This window comes from Ambystoma mexicanum, chromosome 12 (assembly GCF_040938575.1).
Source record: "Ambystoma mexicanum isolate Mex_15411 chromosome 12, UKY_AmexF1_1, whole genome shotgun sequence".
In the NCBI taxonomy this organism is placed as follows: Eukaryota; Metazoa; Chordata; class Amphibia; order Caudata; family Ambystomatidae; genus Ambystoma; species Ambystoma mexicanum.
In genome coordinates this window covers 439,482,720-439,508,251 of record NC_090936.1, presented here as the reverse complement: position 1 = coordinate 439,508,251, position 25,532 = coordinate 439,482,720, and the positions used below count along the sequence as shown (strand labels likewise).

General features: G+C 47.7%; 1 protein-coding gene across 5 annotated transcripts in view; it reads right to left on the bottom strand.

Moving 5' to 3' along the window:
• Positions 1-1,089: 1,089 nt before the first annotated feature.
• The window catches only part of WNT5B (Wnt family member 5B), a 515,195-nt gene continuing 490,752 nt past the window's right edge, over positions 1,090-25,532 (bottom strand). For all 5 annotated transcript variants that reach the window (XM_069628623.1, XM_069628624.1, XM_069628625.1 and 2 more), the window contains one exon: positions 1,090-3,028. In XM_069628623.1, coding sequence (XP_069484724.1) covers positions 2,570-3,028 — 459 coding nt within the window. In that variant the 3' untranslated portion in view covers positions 1,090-2,569. The remainder of the gene's footprint in view (positions 3,029-25,532) is intronic.

Sequence of the window (25,532 nt, the reverse complement as noted above, 5' to 3'; positions counted from 1 at the left end):
TTAACCCACAGGGCTTTAAGATCATGCCAATGGTATATAAGGCGCTATACAAATGCACAATAACATAACATATCAGAACAGAAGCGGGTTGAAACATTGTGTAAGCGGCTCTGCATCAGATGGGCTCACCAACCTTCCCTAGGGGCGCCGCCAAGAAGACAAAAGTACACACTAGCACCGGGAGGAGAGCGGTGAAACCAAAGCAGGGGAGAGCCCACAGAGTCCCCAAAGTGCCGAGAGCATAGGACAGCCCCAGAGTGGGGAGAACCGCAAGAGCCCGAAGAGACCCCAAGGTGGGATGAGAACCAGGAAGCCCCAAAGCGGGGGGATACCAACCAGGAAGCCCCAAAGCGGGGGGATACCAAGAGACCCCCTAGGCAGGATGAGAACCAAGAAGCACTAAGGCAGGGTGAGAACCAAGACGCTCAAAGGCAGAGTGAGCCCAAAGAGATCCGTGCGGAATGAGAGACTGAGATAATCTAATGTGTGGGGGAACAGAGGGAGTGGGGGCGACGGTCACAAGAGACAAAGATTCCCAGAGTAGAATGGAGAAAGTTCTTCTGATAAACCTGAGCTGAGAAACACTCAGTAAAAGACACTCAGTGCATGGTTAGAGCTGTATCTAGGCAAGCAAACTATAGTAAAGATACAACAGAGAGGGAGTCAGATACCAGCCACTGTCCCTGTGTTTGAGCAATGGCCTAAAGTAGGTGTTTGTTGGATTAATGTTTTTCTTGTGTAGTAGTAGAGACAGAACTCAGGCTAGAATAGGATTCTGGACCGAGGACTTCATTTAGGTAAGACATCCTGATGAGTGACCTTTTTAAGTCTTTTCTTTGTACAGCGGGTCATAGAATCCTAGGCTTTGGGACAGTTTAGGAATAGGTTTTAGTTAAAGAATAAAAGCAACCATTCAGACATCATGCCCCTGTGTCGTCTCCGGATTCTGACCTATAACATTATGTTCTCATAAACTGGCATGAAACATGTAAATACTCCTTTTAAACCCCTTTTAAATGCATGGCTCACATAAATCCCAAGCAGCATCAATTTGAGGTTGCGCTCACACCACCTTCTCACACCATGTCATTAGGTTTTTCAATGTTTTTTACTTGACAGTTTCCATTACAAAGATAATACATATTTACAAACTTGCTCACAATGCTTTCACTCGGTCAGCCACCCTCCCCTACCACCCATCGCAGCATTTTGAGAGAAAACGCTTCGCTTCCGTGGAGTCGAGCGGTAGGAAATCCAGCAGCTGGAACTTGTGAAAGCTCCATGGGTTTCTAGTAACGTCGGTTGCTCCATGGGCGTGTTGACGCATCTGAAATAAATAGTCATCAAATCCAAAGTAAAAAAAATAATGACATATAAAAAAAAAAACAGCTCAACAGTGAGAGTCCTTTTATACTATACATCCATTGAAAGAGGAGGGAGAATTGACATTAACGCAGTTATGCAGTGAATCCCTGCGCGGGGTATCCAAGTATGGAAAGTAAAATGGCTGCCGCGCGGCCCAGCAGTAAACCAGACTTCATTCACTGGGGGTGGTACTGCATCAGTCTTCCATTTGCAGGATGTCTCCATGTTTCCTTTGCACGCCCATCAACTAAGTAAACTAAATACACACAGTAGAGTAATTGAAAAAGTCTAAAAATGCCCAAGATCTAATAAGTCCCTTCTGTGGAAATAAGACCTAGTGAATGCGGAACTGAATAAGTAGTGAGGTACCTAGTTTTACAAGACATTGTCTGTAAACGAACAACGAGTTTGTGCCACTATACCCGTAGCTGGAATTAAGTTGTCCACAAGAATGCAGTTTCATGAAGATCTTTCCACCCTTTTGGAAAAAGCGGAATGCCGGATTAGAGGAAGGTGTGGAAGCGTGCACAGGCATGTTGGAAATCTGAAAGGAAGTGATAATTGCTCTACTAGCCAAACAGCCACAAGGAGCTACTTGCCCTCTGCAGTTTAACTCACAGATGGACCTGGGAGCGGGCGGGGGCTGTTTTGAAGGCCCTCCAATACTTCAGGATAAAGCTATACAGTACTACTTTATCAACTACAATCAAGGATACTGGGTTCGCCTTGTAAGCATTTGTAAGCTTGCAGGTCTGGGTTCAGGCAAATCTGTGCACTTGTGGTGTCAGCGACTGTCTGCATTACTTAGTTCAATCCTTGCAATTTTGGGATGTTGGAGATGGTGGGGGAGGAAGTTCAGCTTGGTGAAAGTGAAGTTGTCCCATTGGCAAATGATTCAAGGAACGGAGAAATGTGGTCCCATACCGCCATCGTTCCTGCTTCCAGTGTTGGTCTTCCACAGAGCCCCTGCCCATCTTTTCCTCTGGTTACATAGTCCGGTAGGACCATCTGAAGCTTTCGACTACCCCCTCCTCAGCTTCCAATGAAACTTCCGTTTCACTGGTTTCATAATGAAAAAAGGTCTCTTAAATAAGCATTTAATTATTATCTATCTATTTATTTATACACATATAAAATATATATTTATATATTTATATAATATATATTTTGGCTGGTTTCTTCCTTTGCTTTCCTGCCCGCTCATTCACTTACAGACATACTGATCCACAATCTCGGTGCACTTTTTGCACTTCACAAAGCAGCACCAATGGAACTTGCAGTGGCAGCGTTCCACCTGGACGGTCTTGAATTGGTCGTAGCCCCGGCCGCAGCACATCAGCTCGCAGCCGTCCATGCCCTCGGAGGTCTTGTTGCAGAGTCGGCCCAGGGTGCCTAGCGAGCCAGTGGACTCATTGCGCAGGCAGTAGTCGGGGCTCTGGTCTGTGTACACCAGGTCCTCCACGGTGGGCAGGTTGAAGCGGTTGTTGACGAGCTCCAGCTTCCCCTTCCGGTTGATGCGCATGGCGGCTGCGCTGTCGTACTTCTCCTTTAGGTGGTCGCCCACCTTGCGAAAGTCTGCCAGCTGGAGCCAACAGGTCTTTAGACTGCAAGAACCAGACACGCCGTGGCATTTGCAGGCGGCATCTGCTAGTTTATAGACAGCCTAAGGAACAAGAAAAGAAAAACAGAAAAGGGAACATTAATCTTTCTGAAGCGTTGTAAACAAAGAGAAGAAGAAACTGTATTTAGCATTTCACTTGTAGCCAGGGCTACTTTGAATTAGGATCCTGTGACAGCTTAAAATATTGCAATGGCGTCATGCACACAATTGCACTGCTGAATGAAGAGGGGGTACACCTTGTGTTGTTTTATAATGAGTGGGCTGCGCTGTGATGCTTGCACATTTGCTGCTAATAAGTCCACAGGTGTTTGCACTGTGAGACATAATGTGATTTTTCAAGCGCCTGTGGGAATCTAAACTATCTGTGCCCTTCGAGAACCTTCTACACATACCGACAAAGCAACTCACACGGCAGGTGAACACCGGAGAGCAGACCCCCTCCAGAGCATAAGCACTCCCACCAGCATGCACGCACCTCCTAGAACACTAGGGGCACGCCAAGCCCCTTGTGGCGAACCATGCCACAAAACAACCTTGCCACAAATCACCTAGACACATACCAGCGCACAGAAGATGGTGGCTTCCAGTCTGCATGCATCTACACTGGTTTGCCTCCGTCTGCCCATGAAAGCCAACACCAGGCTCGCAACCTACCAGCAAGGACGAGGCAAATATTACTCTTCCGCTGTTAGAACTACTGTTGACCATCGACATATTACTCTGCTTTTGCCACCGCACGCTTACACTTCACGGCTGTAACTCTTAAACTGAGCCTTGCATTGCATTTGGCTGTGATTTTTAATTTGGCCTGGCTGTGATCCGGGCGTTGCCTTGAATTGCATCCAACTGTGATTCGGACGTTGGCTTTGTATTTCATCTGGCTGTGATTTTGCATCTACCTGTGACTTTAATTTTAGCCTTGTATTGCATCTAGGTGTGATTTTGATTTCAGCTGTGTAATGCATCTCGCTGTGATGGATAAAATGTGTTCTAGCTGCACACAAAATGTCTCTCCTGCTTCAAATACCTTGCACAGCACTTCTACCATTAGAATGCAGCTATCCCCCACGCTAAAATTTGGTCTAGCTGTGCACACAATACTTCTCACATACCCCCCAAATAACCTCTTTCAACATCCGCTTGCCTGCTCAACATGGATGACTAGCAGCGACCTGGCTACCCCTAGCTACCTTTGTACAGGCTAAAATGCACACACACATTCTATAACTCTCTGGTGAATTTCCAATACCTGGACTTCGGTCCCCCAAGGTTGTTCAACCTACAGTGTATTGAGACCATACTAACGGTGAAAGGCACTATACAAATGGCCATTAGATTGCAACAGCAAAGCAACCTTGCACTGCTTCCTCTACTAACTACCAATCAAACCAAAGCCACTTCTCTTGCAGATCCCAAGGCATCAAGAGACCGGGCAAGTGGCAGCAGTGCACCTTATAAAACCCAATAACATTGCATTATACAAACCCAAGGAGAAACAACAACAAAAACGGCTTATAATGCATTTGGAGAATCTTCATGCAAATCCAAATTGAACGTAAAACTTTAAGAGTTTGAATACACAGTTATCCAGAGAGGATGAGGCAGTGCATCCTTGCAAGACCCCTCTGGCACAGAGACGGACTTAATTGGTGGGGGTTCCTGAGAATGGAATCACACTGCAAGAAATATCCACCAAAATACAGTAGGTTTTTTGGGCAGAAGAATCTCAGAGGAATGAATGGCTTGGCTGCCATCAGGCGAGGTTGAAGTACAGGTGTGGCTTGATTGATTAGCCACTGTAAGTGTGTGACCAACTAACGCGTCATATCCTCTTTCAGATGAAAGAAGTGGCGTGGCGACTACAGTGAAGGGAGTTCGGCTCAAGCGAGGGCACCGCATTTAGGGTTATTTCTGTAAATTGGCTACTTATTTAATGCAAGCCCTATTTTACCTGAGAAATGGCCCCCAAAGGCTATATTAAGACTCCCAGGAAATCCACCTTTGGTCTGAAGGATAATAACGGGCCTGTAACAGGTTTATTTATTGAAACATTTCTTTCTTATGTCTTGAGCATCCACTTATAAGTTGTGTAACTACCTGGTAGCCCAAGTTGTCAGCCCGAGCGAAGTGAGGGCAGATACCAAGGGCTCTGGGCCGTTACCACCCCCCCGTTCCAGCCCTTAGATCAGAGGATTAAGGCGATTAGCACCTGGGGTTACCAAAGAGGTAACCCCGGGGGCTAAAAAAAAGAAAGTATTTTCCTTTGTTCGGCGAGACGCTGCACGCTCCGTGGAGCCCTGCCTTCCCTTTCCATGGTGGCCAGTGCCACGAAACACGTGTCTGGGGATGCTATTGGTACTCTTGTTCAGAGGAGAATTGCCTAGCATTTTGGTGCTGGACTGCCCCAGGGCAGGACAAACACTGATATGTTTGGGATATTTCTCCTCTGTGAAAGATAGTGAGCTAAAGACTCTGGGTAAGGCTCTTGTAACCAGGACTAATGTCTGGCAGAGAGTCTCCCAGGACCTCCCTTGTTATTTGCCTGTTCACAGACAAAAAGGCTTGGTGGCAGGGAGAACTAATACTGCGTGGACCCCCTAACTGATTTCTGCATGGGGTTGAGGGGTCTATTGGTAGGCTGTGTAATCACTACAATGTCAATATCATCACTTTCCCAAAACAACAGTGTCCAGAGGATGCCTGTTATTGTAATAGGGACAGGGTTACTCGACCTCCATTTCTTTGCATTCTGGTAGATTAAGTCTTTCAGTCAAGATGGAGGGGAAAGAATTACTCTTTGATTAACACATTTTTATTAGGGGGTTACTATATTTGTCAAGCTGGTTTATTAGAATGTGTGTACTTATCAGTACTCTCGTTAAAGCAGAATATTCTTGAAAGCCCAAAACTATACTAGAGAAAATGTGGGGCCAAGTTCCTAAATTGCCAAAAGTGCCTGATCCTGGGCAGATCATATACGTGGGAGTTCTAATGTGGTGCACATAAGCCCCGTTTTTGCACCAAATAGAGGCTAGCCTGACAATTAAACAGAGCAGATGTGTGCATGTGGCTCAATGGCTCGTTTTACTCGGATGAAAATAAATAAATTACAAATGAATGCTGATGCCAAGTTACAAGTGCTGCTTTTTTCCAGCTTGCTCTACAGTTATGGCATGAGAGAGTGTGCGTGTGTATTATATACGATATAATCTCAAGGGTTCACATTGGAATACATGGATCAGGAGTTGGAAGTAGCACCAGGGAGTCAGATTTCCCTCTGACCAGTAGTTCATTGTGGTGACCCAGGAGCAATCATAGTGAGGTCTTGTGAATGAGCATCGGAGGATGGTGTACACTTAAACGAGTAACACAAGATGATTAAGATAAATTCAGAGATTTGAAAAATGCTACTTTTGTACAGACATTCAATATTGAGAGATGCACACATGTCAGAGTGCCTAAAAGATGGTGGAACTTGGCGGTTGCGTGCCATTCGCCCCTTCCCGTTACTGACTAGTCCTGTTGATTTCGCTCTGCCTCTTTCCTTTCCATTTCATTTACTCTTCCTAGTTCTTCCCTGTCAGTTCCTCGGGCTGGCTGCTACCTCTCATTTAGTCATTACCTATCTCTTTCACTACAGCCATAACTCTGTCACTGCATCGTTAATAATAATAATAATAATAATTAGGCTTTTATATAGCGCTACAAACCCTCAGGTATCTGAGCGCTGCTTATTATTACCCACGGTGTGTGGTGCTCATTTATCGACCTCGGAAGGATGAAAGGCTGAGTTTGGCCCCGCCGGGATTCGAACCTGCGTTAACAGGCTCTGCACGGGTGTCAAAGCGGGCGCTCTACTCGCTGTGCCACTTGACCGTTGTGGGCTGCAGTTGCTTTACTGCCACTTCATTTGTATATCCAACACCACCTCTTTTTCTGGGATGCCCCCTTGCTTGCTCTGGCTCTCTGCTGCAGAATGAGGAGTTGGTACAGTGTGCCACAAATCTAACTTACACATCAGATGCACATTATAACTCTTAGTACACGTCTTTGTGACATGCCCTAAAGCTCCATTATACGCATGCTCAAACACACGTGTATGGCGCCAGTTACTTGGGAGGCTGAAAGTAGCTCCTGGTAGCTGCTAGTGTCAAATATAACCGTGTCTTCTAGTCTACAACCTGGAGCTAAATAGCTCCATCAATTTTGAACCCAATATTTGCACAGCACTCAGGCACTTTATTTGAATTATTGACATGCATATATGCACCGAGTTGATTTTTAAAATATTTCTGCTCGGGAGTATTTATCAACAAAAGAAGTCGTGCCTTTTAATATTAGTGGGTTTTTGTGATAGTTCTACGTACGTATTGCTATGTGAGAGGAATTGACATGACTGCACTTATGCAGTACTAGACACCTCATACATTGTTAACATGCATAAATGCACACATTGGAGTCACTTTATTGAAACTGTTGATATGCTATGGATAAAACCTAGACATTCCATATGTTTTGTTGGATGGATTTTATACTGAGTTGTACTATAAACTTCTGGCCGGAAGCACTAGCAAACAAACTAGGCTGTGCCATTGAACTTAAGTGGGTCTTGGTGTGTGCAACACACGGGAACCGGGGTTTGCTCAGGCTGGGGGTGGCTGGTACATCCCTCGTTCTGCTTTCTCAGCGGCGCCAGAAGAGGAGATGGGATGGGTACCGCTCAGGGTCATCGGTGTTCAGAGGGGGAGGAGGTTGCATCCGGCTCCTCTCCCCAGTTCTCCTGCGAGTTTGATCGTGGAGCGGGCATTATAGTGACGCTCAGGGTCATCGGTGTTCAGAGGGGGAGGAGGTTGCATCCGGCTCCTCTCCCCAGTTCTCCTGCGAGTTTGATCGCGGAGCGGGCATTATAGTGACGCTCAGGGTCATCGGTGTTCAGAGGGGGAGGAGGTTGCATCCGGCTCCTCTCCCCAGTTCTCCTGCGAGTTTGATCGTGGAGCGGGCATTATAGTGACGCTCAGGGTCATCGGTGTTCAGAGGGGGAGGAGGTTGCATCCGGCTCCTCTCCCCAGTTCTCCTGCGAGTTTGATCGTGGAGCGGGCATTATAGTGACGCTCAGGGTCATCGGTGTTCAGAGGGGGAGGAGGTTGCATCCGGCTCCTCTCCCCAGTTCTCCTGCGAGTTTGATCGTGGAGCGGGCATTATAGTGACGCTCAGGGTCATCGGTGTTCAGAGGGGGAGGAGGTTGCATCCGGCTCCTCTCCCCAGTTCTCCTGCGAGTTTGATCGTGGAGCGGGCATTATAGTGACGCTCAGGGTCATCGGTGTTCAGAGAGGGAGGAGGTTGCATCCGGCTCCTCTCCCCAGTTCTCCTGCGAGTTTGATCGTGGAGCGGGCATTATAGTGACGGTCAGGGTCATCGGTGTTCAGAGGGGTAGGAGGTTGCATCCGGCTCCTCTCCCCAGTTCTCCTGCGAGTTTGATCGTGGAGCGGGCATTATAGTGACGCTCAGGGTCATCGGTGTTCAGAGGGGGAGGAGGTTGCATCCAGCTCCTCTCCCCAGTTCTCCTGCGAGTTTGATCGCGGAGCGAGCATTATAGTGAAAGATTGTCAGCACCAAGCCTGTGTGGGGGAGGCACCTTGTGCACCACAGGGTTGTACCACAGGTTATAGTCTGCAATGCAGGGGGAGGTTGACAACTGCGTTGTCCGGTCAGCGCCCACAGTCCAAGATGGTAGCGACTCTGTGGCCCGTTCAGATCGGACAGTTTTGCAGGGGTTAAACTTCAGATTCTTGTCCAGGTTGGGTCAGCTATCTTCCAACACCAGTGCCTATAGAGCAGGAGCAATTTGGGAACAGGGGGTGGGGGGAAGGAGCATGATATTATTCAGGATTGTGGAGGCCGCGTAGGAGCAGTGGAGCCCACATCCTTCCCAACATGCTGCGCCTATGGGTGCGTGTTTAAGACTCTCCATAGTGTCTTTTAAAAGTTATCCTCTTTGACAACTTTTGGCAATATTTTTTAACGCTATTTATTCTACTGCATTTCATTGTGTTGAAAGGTTTCTTTGCTACGTGCTATTCTGCCGATTAATTTTACTCTCCTGCTGCTACTGTGAACTTTTAGTACATCAGTTGAGTTTTCTTAGACTGTGCCACCTTTTCTAAAATTGTATGAGTTGCACTAGCTTTTAGAATTCACTTTAGGGGCTTGCCATTTGATTTTCATTCCTTTTATTAATATAAACTGCTAATCCATTTAGATAAGATTTGATTGATCTTCATGCAGTGGAAAAACCTCAGTTAAAGTGCATTTGAGGCGCAGGTTTAAACAACCCCCTGACTTTAGGAAGGTGTTGCAAGCTATACCACGTGAACAGGGGGCACCACAGGTTCGGACCCCGGGTCCGCGCTTAGAAACCTCTGGGTATTAAGCGCGTCATAGATAACCTATCATATCATATCATAACTATGAGCCCCTCGATTGCACAGCCCATAAGCATACCAACGGCACCAATTACGATGTTAGTGGAAACTCGAGCACACTGGTGACAGACACGTGGATTCACACCCACATTTTCCAGTTTTGAGCCAAACCTAGGTTAAACTATTTTCTGGGGAAAATGTCATGATGATCTGTCCTTCATGGCAAAAGTTATAAGACCTAGAATGTTCATCTTGGCACCTTAACTATATGGGGGTGTTAGTCGCTCAATAATATTATATGTGAAACACACAAGCAAACACCCTTTTTTACCCAATGGTGAGGCAAAGGCAACGTTTTGTACACTTATGGACAATGCTAAAAGCACACTGCAAACAGGGTTTTTGAATTTGCGTTGTAGGCAGATATGGGTGCACATATTTTTCTTTGCAATCTGGCAAATGTATTGCGATTGTAGCAAAGAAAACTAAAACTGCTAGAATGCAAAAGAAAGAAAAAAACAGTGTAATGGGCGCCACTGGTGACCTCTACGAAATACCATTTCAGTCAGGAGCCTCCTACCACAATTCAGCGATAGCTTCACTGCTTGAATGCATACATGCCAACATTCTGTGACCAAAAATCAGTAGGAATCTTAAAGTTTCAAAAATAGTCAGGTGAGGAGGTAATGATAGGAATAGGGCGCGTCAGCAGCCCATTGTCATTGAATGAGCCCGCCGCTGCGGGTGCATTCAATGACAATGAGGCGCCTGCCACGCCTTCTGCCATCACGCCAGCTCGGGGGAGCCCTTGAAAGACTCGCCGGAGTTGACGTGATGGGGGGCTAATGGCGCCTTTTGTGAAAGGCACTCGCGGCGGAGGGGCGTCCTTAGCCCACCGCCATGGGCGCCTTTTACATCAAAGGCCTGCATGCTGCACCTTCTCCCGCTACGCCAGCTAGGGGAAGTCCTTGAAAGACTCCCCCGAGCTGGCGTGGTGGGGGGCTAATGGCGCCTTTGGCCAAAGGCACCCGCGGTGGAGGGGCGCTTTTAGCCCACTGCCGTGGGTGCCTTTGACATTAAAAGCCTGCATGCTGCGCCTTCTCCCGCTACGCCAGCTCGGGGAAGTCCTTGAAAGACTCCCCCGAGTTGGCGTGGTGGGGGGCTAATGGCGCATTTTGCCAAAGGCATCCGCGGCGGAGGGGCGCTTTTAGCCCACCGCTGTAGGTGCCTTTGACATTAACAGCCTGCATGCCACGCCTTCTCCCGCTACGCCAGCTCGGGGAAGTCCTTGAAAGACTCCCCCGAGCTGGCATGGTGGGGGGCTAATGGCGCCTTTAGTTTCGCCAAAGGCACCCGTGGCGGAGGGGCGCTTTAGCCCACTGCCTTGGGTGCCTTTGACATTAAAAGCCTGCATGCCGGGCATTCTCCCGGTACGCCAGCTCGGGGGAGCCCTTGAAAGACTCCCCCGAGCTGGCGTGAAAAAAAAAATGGAAAAAAAAAAATCGGTATTTGGGGTCAAAAAATCGGTAGGCGGTAGGACTGCTTAAAAAGCGGTATCCTACCGCTTAAATCGCCTAAATCGGTAGGGTTGGCAAGTATGTGAATGTGTGCCTCCTTTTCATACACCTCTTTCCTTGCCATCTGTACATGCACAAAGGATATTTTCGTGCCCATCGTGAAAGAAGAACAAAGAAAGCAGATGAAAGCAGGTTCTTGTGAGATGAGAAACAACCGGAAACGCGGGCAGGTCTTCCACAGGGCACTGAAGTGGGAGTCTGAAACAAAGCATCTGGAGGCTCTGGCCAGCTGCAAGATGGCGGCCTGCCGGAAAAGGTCATTGAACCATGGGGCCATGCGGGCGCAGCCGTCCATGGAATGTAGGCAGATCACTCGAGAGCGCTAGCGGCCAGATTGGGATATTTAGCTCTGGCTAGAAGGAGCGAGCCCTTGTGCCTTTAGACAGAATAGATTGCCAAAATAAGTAATTTTGCATACAATTACACGAAATGCAAAAGTGCCGTTCCAGTATGTCCAATTAAGTGGATGGCATACTGCTGTTTGTGCGCCTGTCTACGCTGTAAACATGATACAAATAGTGCAGTGTTTACAGCCCTTCTATGTGTTTGTTTACAGTAAACAAATGCGACATGCAGTGCAGTGCTTACAGCCTGACTAAGTTAAGAAGTATGGTTCAGTTTTTACAGTCTGTTGGTGCCTGGCTCAACATGCCACGCGAATCCTCACACTAGGCTTAATAGGGATACTGCGGTACCGCAACATATTTTCTTCACATACGTGTACCCGCTAAGTCTAAATAGAGGCAGCACCATGGCTAAGACTTATTGCGGCCAATCACATGCAACATTTGCTTATATCCTCAGGTTTCACCTCCCTATATCATGTCTCGCCCGTGCTGCCATTTACAGCGCCGCCGCGTACCTCAGAGGCTTTGCCCCGCAGGGACATTACCTTGCCCAAAGGGCAGTGTGGGTGAGTAAGGTAGGAAAGGGGCTTGAAGGCACAGGAAGGGAATAGTTTCTTACCTGTAACTCCATTTCTCCAGCATTGGTATCTTTCATGGATTCACATGCTTAGAATATTCCCCGTCGTCAGACTGGGACCCCTCGGTACACATATATAGCCTTTTCCAATAGGAAAACTTCTGACACTTTTGTGTCCTATCTACGTCCTTTTAGGACCCGCCTACGCATGCCCCGTAGGCCGTCCCCGTATAAGAGGTCCGCCCCCGCGGTTCCCCTTCAGATTTCGGCCCCTCCAAAGTAGGAAGGGTTAAATTTATCAATCAAATACATTACATTCCGGGGAGGTTGGCGGGCGCATGTGAATCCATGAAAGATACCAATGCTGGAGAAATGGAGTTACAGGTAAGAAACTATTCCCTTCTCCAGCATTGGATCTTTCATGGATTCACATGCTTAGAATAGATTGTATAGCAGTAACACTTGAGACGGCGGTGAGAATGTAATGTAATATACCCTAAACATACTACACAATGCATATGTAAAGTAGGAATAAGTTACCTCATATAACCTTACCCACATAAAATAAACTGTCATTAAAAAAGGTAGACCACAGATTCTCCACAGCGTGGAGCTTACCTTACTGAAACAGATGGCGCAGGACAGCTCTTCCCATCTGCACCTCGTCCGCATGCTGCCTGGCAAGGCAGTAGTGGCGGGTAAACGTGTGGGGCACTGACCATGCCGCAGCTTGGCATATGTCCGTCAACGGAATTCCTGCCCATAAAGCTGTTGAGGAGGACATCGATCTTGTAGAATGGGCTCTAGGATGTCCTTGCAGTGGCCTTCCGGCCTTAGAGTGACAAAACGCAATCGTCGATGAGACCCATCGAGCCAATCCTTGTTTAGAGATTGCTTTTCCTCTCGTCGACGGACCATATGCGACGAACAGTTGTCTAGTAGACCTGAATTCCTGTGTACGATGTAGGTAAAATTTCAGAGCCCACTTAACGTCCAGGGTATGAAGAGCTTTTTCTGCTGCCGATGATGGTGTGGCGAAGAAAGTAGGGAGAACAATGGACGAGTGTTTGTGATACACTGTCGGAACTTTTGGGACGAACATAGGATTAGTTGCCAGGACTACTTTGTCCTTAAAGAATCTTAGGCATGGCGGGTCTACGACCAGCGCTTGCAGTTCCGAGATTCTTCTAGCTGATGTGATAGCAATCAAGAATGCCAACTTCCACGAAATGAATTTTATGTCGTACGTGGCCATAGGCTCAAAAGGCGGTTTCATTAAGCCTGCCAACACAGTGTTGAGACTCCAAGTCGGGGGGAAACGTTTTTCCGGGGGAAAAGCTCGAAATAAACCCCTCATGAAGTGTTTTTACAAGTCTGTCACTAAATAGAGGAGACGACTGCCTTTTCCTTGTGAACCTCGAGATGGCAGCCAGGTGCACCTTTATCGATGTAAAGGATAATCCCCTCTCCGTCAAGAGGAGCAGGTAAGGAAGAACTTGTTCCGGCGTCACCAACAACGGTTGTAGGCCCTGTTGTCCCCTACACCATTCACAGAACCTCCGCCACTTATGGGAGCAGGATTTGTTTGTAGAAGGGGCTCTAGCCGCCTGCAGAATTTTTTGACAATCCTCCGAAACGTCTAAGGCACCGAACTCCGAGAAGTCAGGAGCCAGGCTGTAAGGTTGAGACTGTCCGGGTCGTGATGCCACACCGTGCCTTTGTCCCGGGATAGTAGGTTCGGGACTTTCGGAAACCCTATGGGATGTTCCAGCGACAGGTGAAGCAGGTCGGAGAACCACGGTTGCCTTGGCCAGTATGGTGTCACTAGAATTACCCGGCAATTGTATCTGCGTATCCACTGTATTGTCCTCCGTATGAAGGGGAACAGGGGAAAAGCATAGAGGAACATGTCCGTCCATGGGAAGGAGAATGCCTCCCCCCTGGAGCCCTCTTGAGGCCATCTGCTTGCGAATTGCTCGCATTTCTTGTTGTCTTTGGTCGCGAAGGCGTCCAGAGGGGGGTGACCCCATTTCTCGAACACTTTCATCAGGTGAACTGTGTCCATTTCCCACTCGTGTATCTGGGCCATGCTTCTGCTGAGGGAGTCTGCTTGGGAGTTCCTCACTCCTGGAAGGTGATGAGCCACGATGGAAATTTCGTGCTTTAATGCCCAATGCCATGTTTTCTGGGCTTCTATGGAAAGAGTTCTTGATCGCGTCCCTCCTTGTTTCCTCACATAAAACATGGCTGTTGTATTGTCGGTCAGTATTCGTACTCGCGAGCCCTTGATGTGTGGTAGGAATGCCTTCAAGGCCCATCGTACTGCTCTGAGCTCCAACACGTTTATGTGTAGGAGTGACTCCGTTGGAGACCAGCGACCTTGCGTTTGGAGAGCACCCATGTGAGCTCCCCATCCGGTTAGGGACGCATCCGTGACTATGGTTTGCTGAAACTCCGGCTCCTGTAGGGGTACGCCGTTGTTCAGATTGTGGAAACTCTGCCACCACTGAAGGGTCCGAAGCAGCTTGTCGTTGTCGATTGTTATCTTGTCTGACCACGATCCTTGAGCCTGCGTCCATCGGTCCGCGAGGAATTCCTGGACTGGCCTCATGAATAGGCGACAGTTTTCCACCAGATGGATGCAGGATGCCATGGCCCCTAGGACCGAAACGTATTTTCTCACTGAGATCTTGGTGTTTCGCCGTAGTCGGCATGCTTGTTGATTGAGTCTTGAGGTTCTGTCGAGAGAAGGTTTCACTAGCCCTAACTGGGTCTCGAACTGTGCCCCCAGGAATACCAGCGATCTCGATGGCTGCAGAGAGGATTTTTCGAAGTTTATGGCGAATCCCAGCTGTTGTAGAAGCTGCATGGTGGCTTGTAAACTTGTGTTGGTCGACGCTGGGGAGGATCCCCTTACCAGCCAGTCGTCGAGGTATGGGAATACATGGTGGCCTTGCTTCCTTAGCCAGGCCGCTACTAGAGCCAGGCATTTCGTGAACGTTCTGGGGGAGGTCTTGAGCCCAAAAGGAAGAACCGTGAATTGGTAGTGAGTCCGCCGTATTACAAATCTTAGGAATTTCCTGTGTTTCCGACACATTGGAATATAGAAATACGCGTCCTGTAAATCCAGGGACGCTAGAAATTCCCCCTCTTGAACGGCGCGGATCACTTCCTGCAGAGTGAGCATCTTGAATTTTAGGCTCTTTAAAGACTTGTTGAGATCGCGTAAGTCTAAAATGGGACGCCATTTGCCGTTCGGCTTTTTTACGACGAAATATCTTGAGTAGACTCCTTGACCTCTCTGTGATGTTGGAACTAATTCTATCACGCCCTTTGCTAGCATGAGTGTTACCTCTTGTTGCAGTATCTTCAGATGGGAATGAGCGGTGAACGCAGGTGGAATTTGCGGAGGGCTGTGTTTGAATTGTAGAGAGTGTCCGTTTCTTATAGTATCCAGCACCCATTGATCCGTCGTTATTCGTTCCCATTCGTCGACATATGCTGAAACTCTTCCCCCCAGAACGGTGTGTTGTATGTCACTGCTGATCTTTATTCTGCTTGTCTCTCGACGACGACGGATATGATGGTCTTTTCCTGGAAGTCTGGAAGTTCCGTCGACGGTTTGCCGTTTGGGAGGCACGTCTGTATCCCTGGGAGGGGTAAGCTGATCTGCCAAAGGATCTGTCTCCAGATGCAGAGAATCTTGAATTACCTGTAGCCCCTCTAAAGGGATGAAAAGACTTGTAGTTTCTGCCACTCTGGAGGGCACCCAATGAACGTGCCGTGTCCGAGTCCTCTTTCATTCCCTTTAGGGCTTCGTCCACCTTCTCACCGAAAAGAAGGTCTCCCTCAAAGGGCATATCTAAAACTTTGTATTGTACTTCTGGCCTGAAGTAGGTACACTTAAGCCATGACTGTCGACGTAATACGACCCCATTATTGACTTGCCTGAAGCCTGACTCAGCGAGGTCCACCGCGATGTTTATTGCGTGATTTGAGGCTTCCTCACCTTCTCGGACGAGTAGCATCGCTGCCTTCCTATGCTCTTCCGGAAGATGATCAAGCAACAGAGCTAGCCTGTGCCACATCTCCCTATCGTATCTGGCAACAATTGCCAGAGAGTTTGCGGCCTTCACTGTGGTCGCTCCCACGGATAGCACTTTTCTGCCAAAGGCATCTTGTCGTCTCGCTTCGTTCTCAGGAGGAGTCGTGCACTTCTGCTGGGCCTTCGCCTTCCTCGCCGCTGCCGCCGACACCACCGAGTCTGGCATTGGTTGGGAGGATAAACACTTGGGGGTAGACTCTGGAGCCTTAAACTTTTTTTCCAGGCGTCCTTTCACTGCTGGCTCTGAAAACGGGTGACGCATTTTCTGCAACCCCTCCTTCCATACATGGTCTAGTATTGGTATCGAGAACACAGACCTCCTTCTCTTACCCATGTGGTCGAACAAAAAACAGTCCTTTTTCTGTTCTTCCTGGGACAAACCAAATTCTTTGCATGCCTTCTCCATCATAGAATGGAATGACGCAATGTCGTCCGGAGGGGACGGGTGAGCTGGGCTTCTAGGGGTTTCCAACTCCACCTCTGACTCCCAGGTTGGATCCCTGGAGGGGGATGATGAGATATCCGACATAGCTCCCCTGTCACACTCCGAATCTGGCAGCTCACCTTCCTCTTGTGCCAGCGCTGAGATTGGCGTGCGTAGGTGCGTCGGTTGACGGGCCCGGCTCGTCGACTGGTGACTGTGGCAGGTTTGCCTGAGGTAGTCTCTGGTCCAACGACTGTAACAACGACTGAAGCGTGGACAGAATTTCCAACGACAAAACAGATTGAGGATTGAGAAGAGGGGCAGATACCGGTATAACGGATCCCCTCGTCGACGACTTGTCAGCCACTCGTAGCCCTAGGTCTGCTGGGCCAGCTATTCTTTCATTCTCGTCCTCCGAGGACAGCAACACAGCCTGTTCTTGTAGTAAAGTATCCGGGGGGGTCGGATCAAAAACTTCAGGCCTCCAGGCCTCCTGTAGAACCCCCGTCGACGAGGCCATCGACGACGTCGTCGTCGGTGGGACGGTGGATGCCACCTGCGTAAGTGGCAGGGTGGAGGCCGATGACTGGGCCGCCGTCGATGACGGTGACTTAGCAGGTGGTTTTGGCGGTCCCGCCTTTTCCACACTTGACTTGCTTTTACTCGACTCTCGACTCGTGGTCGATCTATGATGATCGCCCGAGGAGGATTTCCTTTCCTTTTCATGCTTTTTTGCTGAAGATGATTTCTTTGACGAGGAGTCTCTTCCAGACGACTCTTTTTCCGTCGGTCGAGATTTCTTCGCTGGTGGTTCCGACGAGGTAGCGCGGCGTGATGTTTTCGCCGATTGTGTGGAGCCTACCTCCGAAGGGGGGTATGCCCCCGCTCCATCATTCAGCCATGCCACCAGTCGTCGACTGCGGTCTTTGAGGGTTTTTTGAGAAAACCCTTTGCATATGTCGCAGTTATCCGCCGAATGATGAGGGTGGAGGCAATATATACAATCCATATGTCCGTCCCCCTCGTAAACTTTTTTCAAGCCGCACGTCGCGCATGGGCGGAACAGCGCTTTTCCTGACACGGAGGACATTTTCTGTACTCAAATTCCAGTAATGCAACCTTGTACAAAATAGTAAGACAACGCGAGGAGATCCCACTACTTTGGAGACGGTTGAAATCTGATGGGGAACCGCGGGGGCGGGCCTCTTATACGGGGATGGCCTACGGAGCATGCGTAGGCCGGTCCTAAAAGGACGTAGATAGGACACAAAAGTGTCGGAAGTTTTCCTATTGGAAAAGGCTATATATGTGTACCGAGGGGTCCCAGTCTGACGACGGGGAATATTCTAAGCATGTGAATCCATGAAAGATCCAATTCTGGAGAATGGGTGCAGAGGATAGCCGCAGACAAAATGAGACAGGCTGGTGATCTGGTGAGGCGGGGAAACTAGATAGTCTGAGAAACGAGTAGGAGAAAAAGGGGGGTCCCCATTTGAGCGAAATAAAGTAGGAGTGGGGTCAGCGCAGCAAATGCCAAGAGCAGGAAACTCACGCGTCTAACTAGACGCTAAGAAGAGCTATGCAGTACTCTCTCCCAAACAATACATACATGTCCCACTCTGAGACCAAATACATATACATTAGATGCAACGCCCAGGTTCGGACAGGCCTATAGGGCAATGGCGAACCAAAAATGCATTATGCTAGTGCGGGACAGTTTTTTTTGGCCAATGTGGAACATTTTCATGAGTTACTGAACTATGCGGCTAGTAGTTTTGACCAGTGTTGCTGAATGAATATTCTTTAAAATGCACAATTTGTATCACATTTTATCAAAAAACTCTCCCAGGGCCATGGGTACTACTCAAACAGTCTGTCACAACAGGAATGAATTGCAATTTGCAACTGTGGGTCACTTTTTCATTGGTCCCCGAGACAATTGCATGCCCCAGTCCAACCCTGGCAACACCACGTAGCGACATCATGAACCAGGAAACTCTGCATAAAACACTTGCTTATGACCATGCTGTACCGGTATCGCTCCAAAACATCTAATGTAATCACTGCAAACCCGAAAATGTAGGCTCTTTTTCATCGAATTGTTGCACTTTTTCTCACAAAAATTGATGGTAAGTGGGGTAGGGGTATTAATTAGGCATGGGGGATGTGTTTGGGGAGGGGGGTGGTGGCTGTGGCCCCACCACCCCCTGCATTTTTTTGTGAGAAAAAGTGCAAAAATTCAAGACGAACAAATATACAATCGCCATTTTCGGGATTCGCAGTGATTTCATTGCAGTAATCACATAGATCCGTATACCAGGGCCTAGACCCTTGCAGCCTTCAGTGCAGTACAGCCACAGCACTGGCAGAGTGACACTACAACACAGCATACACATAGTGCAGTGATTATCGCCTGAATCTGGAAACACTAAGCACAGTGCCGACTCAAAATCAGCAAATGCCAGTGCATGGAAAATGCTATTAAAAAACAAACCTTTGAATTTCAAATGTGGAATACACAACTTTGACATTTTTTAAAAAAATGAACATCCCTGGAAGCGTGTGGAAGAGGGAATCTAGGTGCATTTACCCACTAGTGTTTAACCTGAACTTAGGTGCATTTTCCCCACTACTACCAACTTTCCCGCACCTTACCAATTCTGCGACTCTGTCAACAACACTAGAGGGAACACCTGTGCACATAGTCCATAAAACCATCAACACTACTCAAATGCACACTAACACAATATATTAATACACCTAACAGCCATCCGCGTCTCTGGACCCCTTACGGATACAACTATCCAGTGTGCACGACCACAAACCCCACCCTAACATCGCACGACACACACGTCCAACACAAACACTAGCACACATCCCAGGCACTGATTCCTACCCATAAATACGGTTACAACACATGGGGCCTCCCCGAACCAACTACCACATGCAAGACAACGCTCACAGACACCAATGGCACCTGGTTCTGAACCAATCCTATCTTCCTATCCCCACTAACACACCCAGCCCTATTCTCTTACAGAGCCACTTGAGCGCCTGGTGAGTGCCATTTGGGTGGCAGCAGTGTGCAGTATAAATCAACAAAACATAACACTACTGTGTATCTTGAAACAGGGTGCTTTTTCTCCACTACTGGAGGATAGCTCAGCGGCAAAGTGCGCGCGCCTTGGAAGCAAGACAACACGAAGCAACACAGGTTCGATCCCCGGGTCCACGCTTAGAAACCTCTAGGTGTTTAAGCGCGTTATAAATACGCAACTAAGACAAAAACAATTACGCAACCAAAAATACAGAACAATCCCTGTAACAGTGCCTCGATGTCCGCGGGCTCTGTGAGCCCTTTAAAAATGTAAAATAATAAATAAATACTGTGTATCTTGAATCCAGATGCATTGCCCCACTACTGTGTATCTTGATTTTAGGTGCATTTTCTCCACTACTGTGTATCTGGAAGCTAGGTGCATTTCCCCCCATTACTCTTATTGCCTTAAGTCCCATACCCATGGGCCCCTGGCCTGTTTGTGTGACTGTGTTTCACTGCTCTGTTGGGGTTGAGTCTGGGTGGTTCTATCTTTGCAGTCTGTAGGACTGTCAGCCGGATGTGTTGGGAGTTGTCTGTGTGCTGCACTTGGATAGATTAGTGGGTAGGAGATGTGTTGCACTTGGATGGATTTGGGGGTAGGAGATGTGTTAGAAGACATATTAGGATTGCCCCATCTGTGCGTAAAGATCCATCAGGACAGCTTGCCACACCTCTGGTGCCTTGGTACCGGACCTGGTAGTTTGACATTAGCCCGGTTACAATCCCTGTAAGGACAGCCATGGGGGTTGTACTTAGATATGCAGATAGCTTAGCACTGCAGGTAGAAGAAAGCACACGTAGGTTAACACATGTGGTACACTTGGAACATTAATGCCTACCATGTTTCGCCTGCCCATGATGCTCGAAGTTATAGGTTGATAACACTCCATTGCACCTACAACTGCTTAATATAGCCACTGTAACACACAGTGGTTACATGCTGGTATCCTTGTTATTGCGCGTATTCGACTGCTTTGGTTAGCGTTTGTGGAACGTGGGAGTTATGTTGTAAGACTATAAAGGTCACCGGTCTATTGTGCTCAGAGAATCCCATTAGCCTAGTTTCTATGGTGCCCTGTCTGTCCCACCCAGAAGATGTTCTACGTTAACGAGTCTATTGCACTTGGTAGACTTGATGGTAGCCTGTCCATAGTGCCCAGAAAAGACTACAAGGGTTGTTGGCTTTTTCTTCCCCACAGAAGACGGGATGACATAGCAACATCAAAGATAAGCTCCATCTGAGCTTAAGGCATGTATAAACGCACCATTTTGGTGGACACCCCCCTACCTGGTCAAATAACCTTTTCGCACTGAAACACCAGCCTTGCCTCAACACCTCTGCCATTAGAATACAGCGACAACCCATGACAAATTCGGTTTAGCTGGGTACATATCGAGTCTCTAGCGCTCTGCCATGACCTCCCTCAGCACCCGCCCACGTGCCTGACCTCTTGGGTTGCTTATTGGAGCCTAGCCAGCCCTCCTAAGTCCTAATCTTGGCCAAATTCACGCACGCATTTTAAGCCTTCTGTTAAGAACTTTCCCATACCTGGACTTCGGCCCCTGAGGGCGTTCCTACCACAAAGTTTGTTGAGGCCATACAAATGGGAAAAGGTGCTATATAAATGACTAATACAATACAATATAGCGAGGGCAAGGAAGCTGGGTATGTTATTGGTGTGTACAAGTTAGGTGATGTTTGAGGCTTGTGGAAGACTCTAGAATCTCTGATCATTTCTCCCAGAACTCTACCCTCGTACCTGCCATGGTCGCAGAATAGATGCCGTTTTTGCCCTATCTGGCAAAGGTCCAGCAGGGCCCACTGGACAGAGCACACCTGCACGAGTTAGAGTGAAGTATGAGATGGCAATCTACCGGCCAACCAACATACAAAAGAGGGTGAAATGGGCACCTCTGGATTTAATATCTGGTGCAGCGCTTTTTCAGGTAGGGAGGGGACTCGCTCCCTAGTTATTTTGCTACAATGGATTGGATCCAGTTCCTGTCTCCTGTAAGGGCCAGATCCAAGCTACTCTAGAGTTTGCCTTTTGATGTTACCCCAGAGAGTGGCTTGTCTGTAGGTAGTTTGGAGGGGTGCAGGAAGTGTGGCCTAGGAATTTCTCAGATGATGGATACCTTCTTCTGGTGATGGCTGCTATTCTCTGAATCTAAATGTCATACCTTCCATAACCCTTAGCACTCCACCAACGAGTGGAGTCTCCAGATTGCCCCTCCAAACAAACTCCTCCATTACCTATTCAAAGATCATTGTTGAGTTTAGGGATTCGTGTATCTATTTGAGACAGCTAGGAGACAGACGGGGAGAGAGAAGGAGAGACGGAGAGAAAGAGTGCGACAGAGATTCGCGGGGAGAGAGAGGGAGAGAGAACGAGAGACAGAGAGAGAGAATGACAGGCCCCCAGATTCGAATACTGCCTAACTAAAACAGTTCTTGGAGATTGTGACATCACTTTCCATTCTGTATCCTCTATCCACCACACCACATCACTTTCCATTCAATATCCTCCACCCACCACACCACATCCCTTTCCATTCAATATCCTCTACCCACCACACCACATCCCTTTCCATTCAGTATCCTCTATCCACCACACCACATCACATCACTTTCCATTCAATATCCTCTATCCACCACACCACATCACTTTCCATTCGGTATCCTCTACCCACCACACCACATCACTTTCCATTCAATATCCTCCACCCACCACACCACATCCCTTTCCATTCAGTATCCTCTATCCACCACACCACATCACTTTCCATTCAATATCCTCTACCCACCACACCACATCACTTTCCATTCAATATCCTCCACCCACCACACCAGGGGACCTTAACCTCTGGATTGATGCGCTTTCCAGCAAAGCTGCATTGTCCTTTCATGACTGGCTAACAGCCTTTGGGTTTCACTCATTGACCTCCCGCTCTCTCAGCACACGCATAAGGGAAACGCACCTTTAGACGTAGGTTATTCCACTAATCCTGATTTAGTAATAGAAAAGTCCATCCCACTAAACTGATTTTCTTGCAAGCTGGAACATTTAGCTTCATATCAGTCTTCTTTGAATGTAAAGAAGACAGGCCAAACATTCAGTTGAACCCCCGACCCACTATCATATCATATGTTATGTTTGCACCTCATAAATAGCTGATGACCCCAGTTGTGAAACAGCTTTTCAGGAATATTTTAGAGGATTTCACAATGTACATAACTCTAATGCCCAGAATAACTTCTCCACAACAAGCTCCTGCTGCATCATACTTCAATTCCGAATTAAAAGCCATAAAATAAACTAAGAACATTCTGAAAGAAGGTGGCATGAACATAAAAGAGAAAATAGAATTGCATATTGACATCCAGCAATGGAGCTACAAAAAAGCTATAGTTGAGGCAAAGAAATCCTCCAGACTCAGCCGATCATCGATCACAAACTGTGGCCTAATAATTTCATGGCCAAACATCATGTACCTCTTTCTCTAGATCTATGTGAGGTAATTAATAATTTCTTTCCAGAAAAAATATATCTATCAGGCTGAACGTCGGTGAAATTGCCAAATACACAAACTCTTCTGCAGCAAGACCCCAAAAGAAATTCCTACAACCTACAAACTACGGATGTACCAACTCCAACAGCACTACTTAGTACCATAAAGTCCACAGACTCGGGGGCCGATCCGGTGCGTGGGTTGTGCTTATTCATCAACAACCCAAGGCTTTTGCTGAATGTATCTCGCCCCTGATAAACATACTTTTTGAATCAGGATTGCTTCCTGCACACTTAAATAAGGCTTTGTGTCTCCATTCTTGAAGGAAAGTGGTCTAGACCCTACCCACAGTGTTGCCCAACTTCAACCCGCCAACCAAACTTCCCCTTCTTTCCAAGGTTATAGTAAAAATGGTAGTCAACACGCTTCAGATTTTTCTCGACACAAAACAAGGCCTGCCTCCATTACATTCTGGCTTTTATCCTGGGCATGGGACCAAGACAGGTCTTCTGGACTTTTGAGATGATACCTTGATCACAGTTGGTAGCGGTCACGGTGTGTTGCTGACACTCCTAGATCTATCTGCCACCTTTGAAATTAATGATCATCCTATCTTAATTAATACATGATCACCAGCGGTTAACATGTCAAGCAACACCCTTGCAAGGCTCCATTCACTTCTACAGGCAAGAACTCAAAAAGGATCTTTTACGTCTACCATAAGGGTTAGCTGTGGAGTTCTGGAAGGGTTGTCCCTCTCCATCCTTTATACTCTAACAGCCATCTGGTTCTGCTCCTTCAACTTCTGGCATCTTGGGATGTTTCCCAATAATATGCAGAGGATACCCAGATGTACATCAAAATGACAGGTATGGAAGATACATTCCTCACTTTAAAAGAATGACTAGGGAGCTACAAAAGAGTAGACCAAATTTCTAAATTAGCAACTAAATGGTAGTAGGACAGCTCATAGTTGTGTACACAAAATATGGAGACCTTACAGTCCATTACCACTGGGCACCTTGTCGCTTTCTCCTCAAACTAATTCTATAACCAGCAGCTGTGTTTGTTTCCGCTAAGAAGACTAAGGAGCATTGGGCCGTTGATATCTTTTCCACTTAGGAATCTAGCAGTAGGATCCGAAATGCAAAACTTGATTACTGTGACTTCCTTCAAGTGGGCTTGCCTTGGTTCTAATTTGTAAAACTTCAAAGTGTGCCGAGTACTGAGTTCACCTTATTTACAACTTGCATACATTTGACCAGGTCTCTGCTGTTTGATCACCACTGCATTGGTTAGAAGTTTACAATATAGTGATAATTACAACGGTTCGCTGAGCTTTCAAACCTACGTACTCTTTGGACCCGCCAATCCATCGTCTAAAATGATTCCATATGTGCCGGAGAAAGCCCTTCGAAGCGCAAAGCAATATCTCTTATGCATTCCTTCCTGTCGCCTAAGTTCAAAAGGTGGTAGAAGTGTCTCAATCTGGGCTGCTAAGATTTGCATCACCCCCTCCCCCCTTCTTTTAGCTCAATTAGTACCCTGTTGCTGATTGGGTCATAGTTGAAAACCCATTTATTTGCATAGGCAGTCAAAAGCTCAGCGCCTATGGACCTTTTTTTTTATAAGCATGCTATAGACATTTTCCTAATCAATCAATCGGTAAAAACAGAGAAAGAGAAAAAGGGTTTGGTAGTGAGAAAGGGAAATGGAGCGGTGAGTGTGGGGAAGAGACCAGGTTGTTTGCCTCATTGGGCCGGCCAGGCCTTATTCATGCTTCTGGTGCCATGTTATAATTTGCTATATGTAGTGATCTATAGTCTGCCCCTGACTAACCTGCCCATGAAGGTCTCCACCGACTGCTCCGTGGGCAAACTGTACATTCCAGCACGATGTGCATACCAACGAAGCCACCCACAAATGGCAATTGAACACTGCTACCAAAAGTCGTCAAACGTCAGAACACTACACCGCTACCAACAACTTACATGCCACAGCCCCAGCAAAGGCACTCTAGCTCCACAGGCAGAGAAGGCTGCGCTCTGGGCATGAATACCTCTACGCTCTCAACGTAACACCTAGAAACAGGCCCACGGGTTCTTTCAGCCTGCCTTCATTAACAGAATGCCACGGCAAAGCCATCTTGTATTTTCTTCCTCTTCCCACCAGTGGCGTCGCCAGGAATCAAATTTAGGAGGGGCACAGAGGGGGCCAAAGACAAAAGTAGGGGGGGCACAGACAAAAGTAGGGGGAGAACATGGTCACTGCTCGTCTTAGATAGGGGGGCTTGGCCCCCCCAGGTCCCTCCCTAGCGACGCCACTGCTTCCCACTAACCTAACCCACCCGCCTCTTGCATATCCGCCAGCGCACCGGTTGACTATGCAAATAGCGGCATAAACTCCAGTATCACAGCATAGGCATTGACAGTGAGCTTCCCCAAAGGTTCCCTGTCCTCCTAGCCAGTATATGTCTGCTGGAAA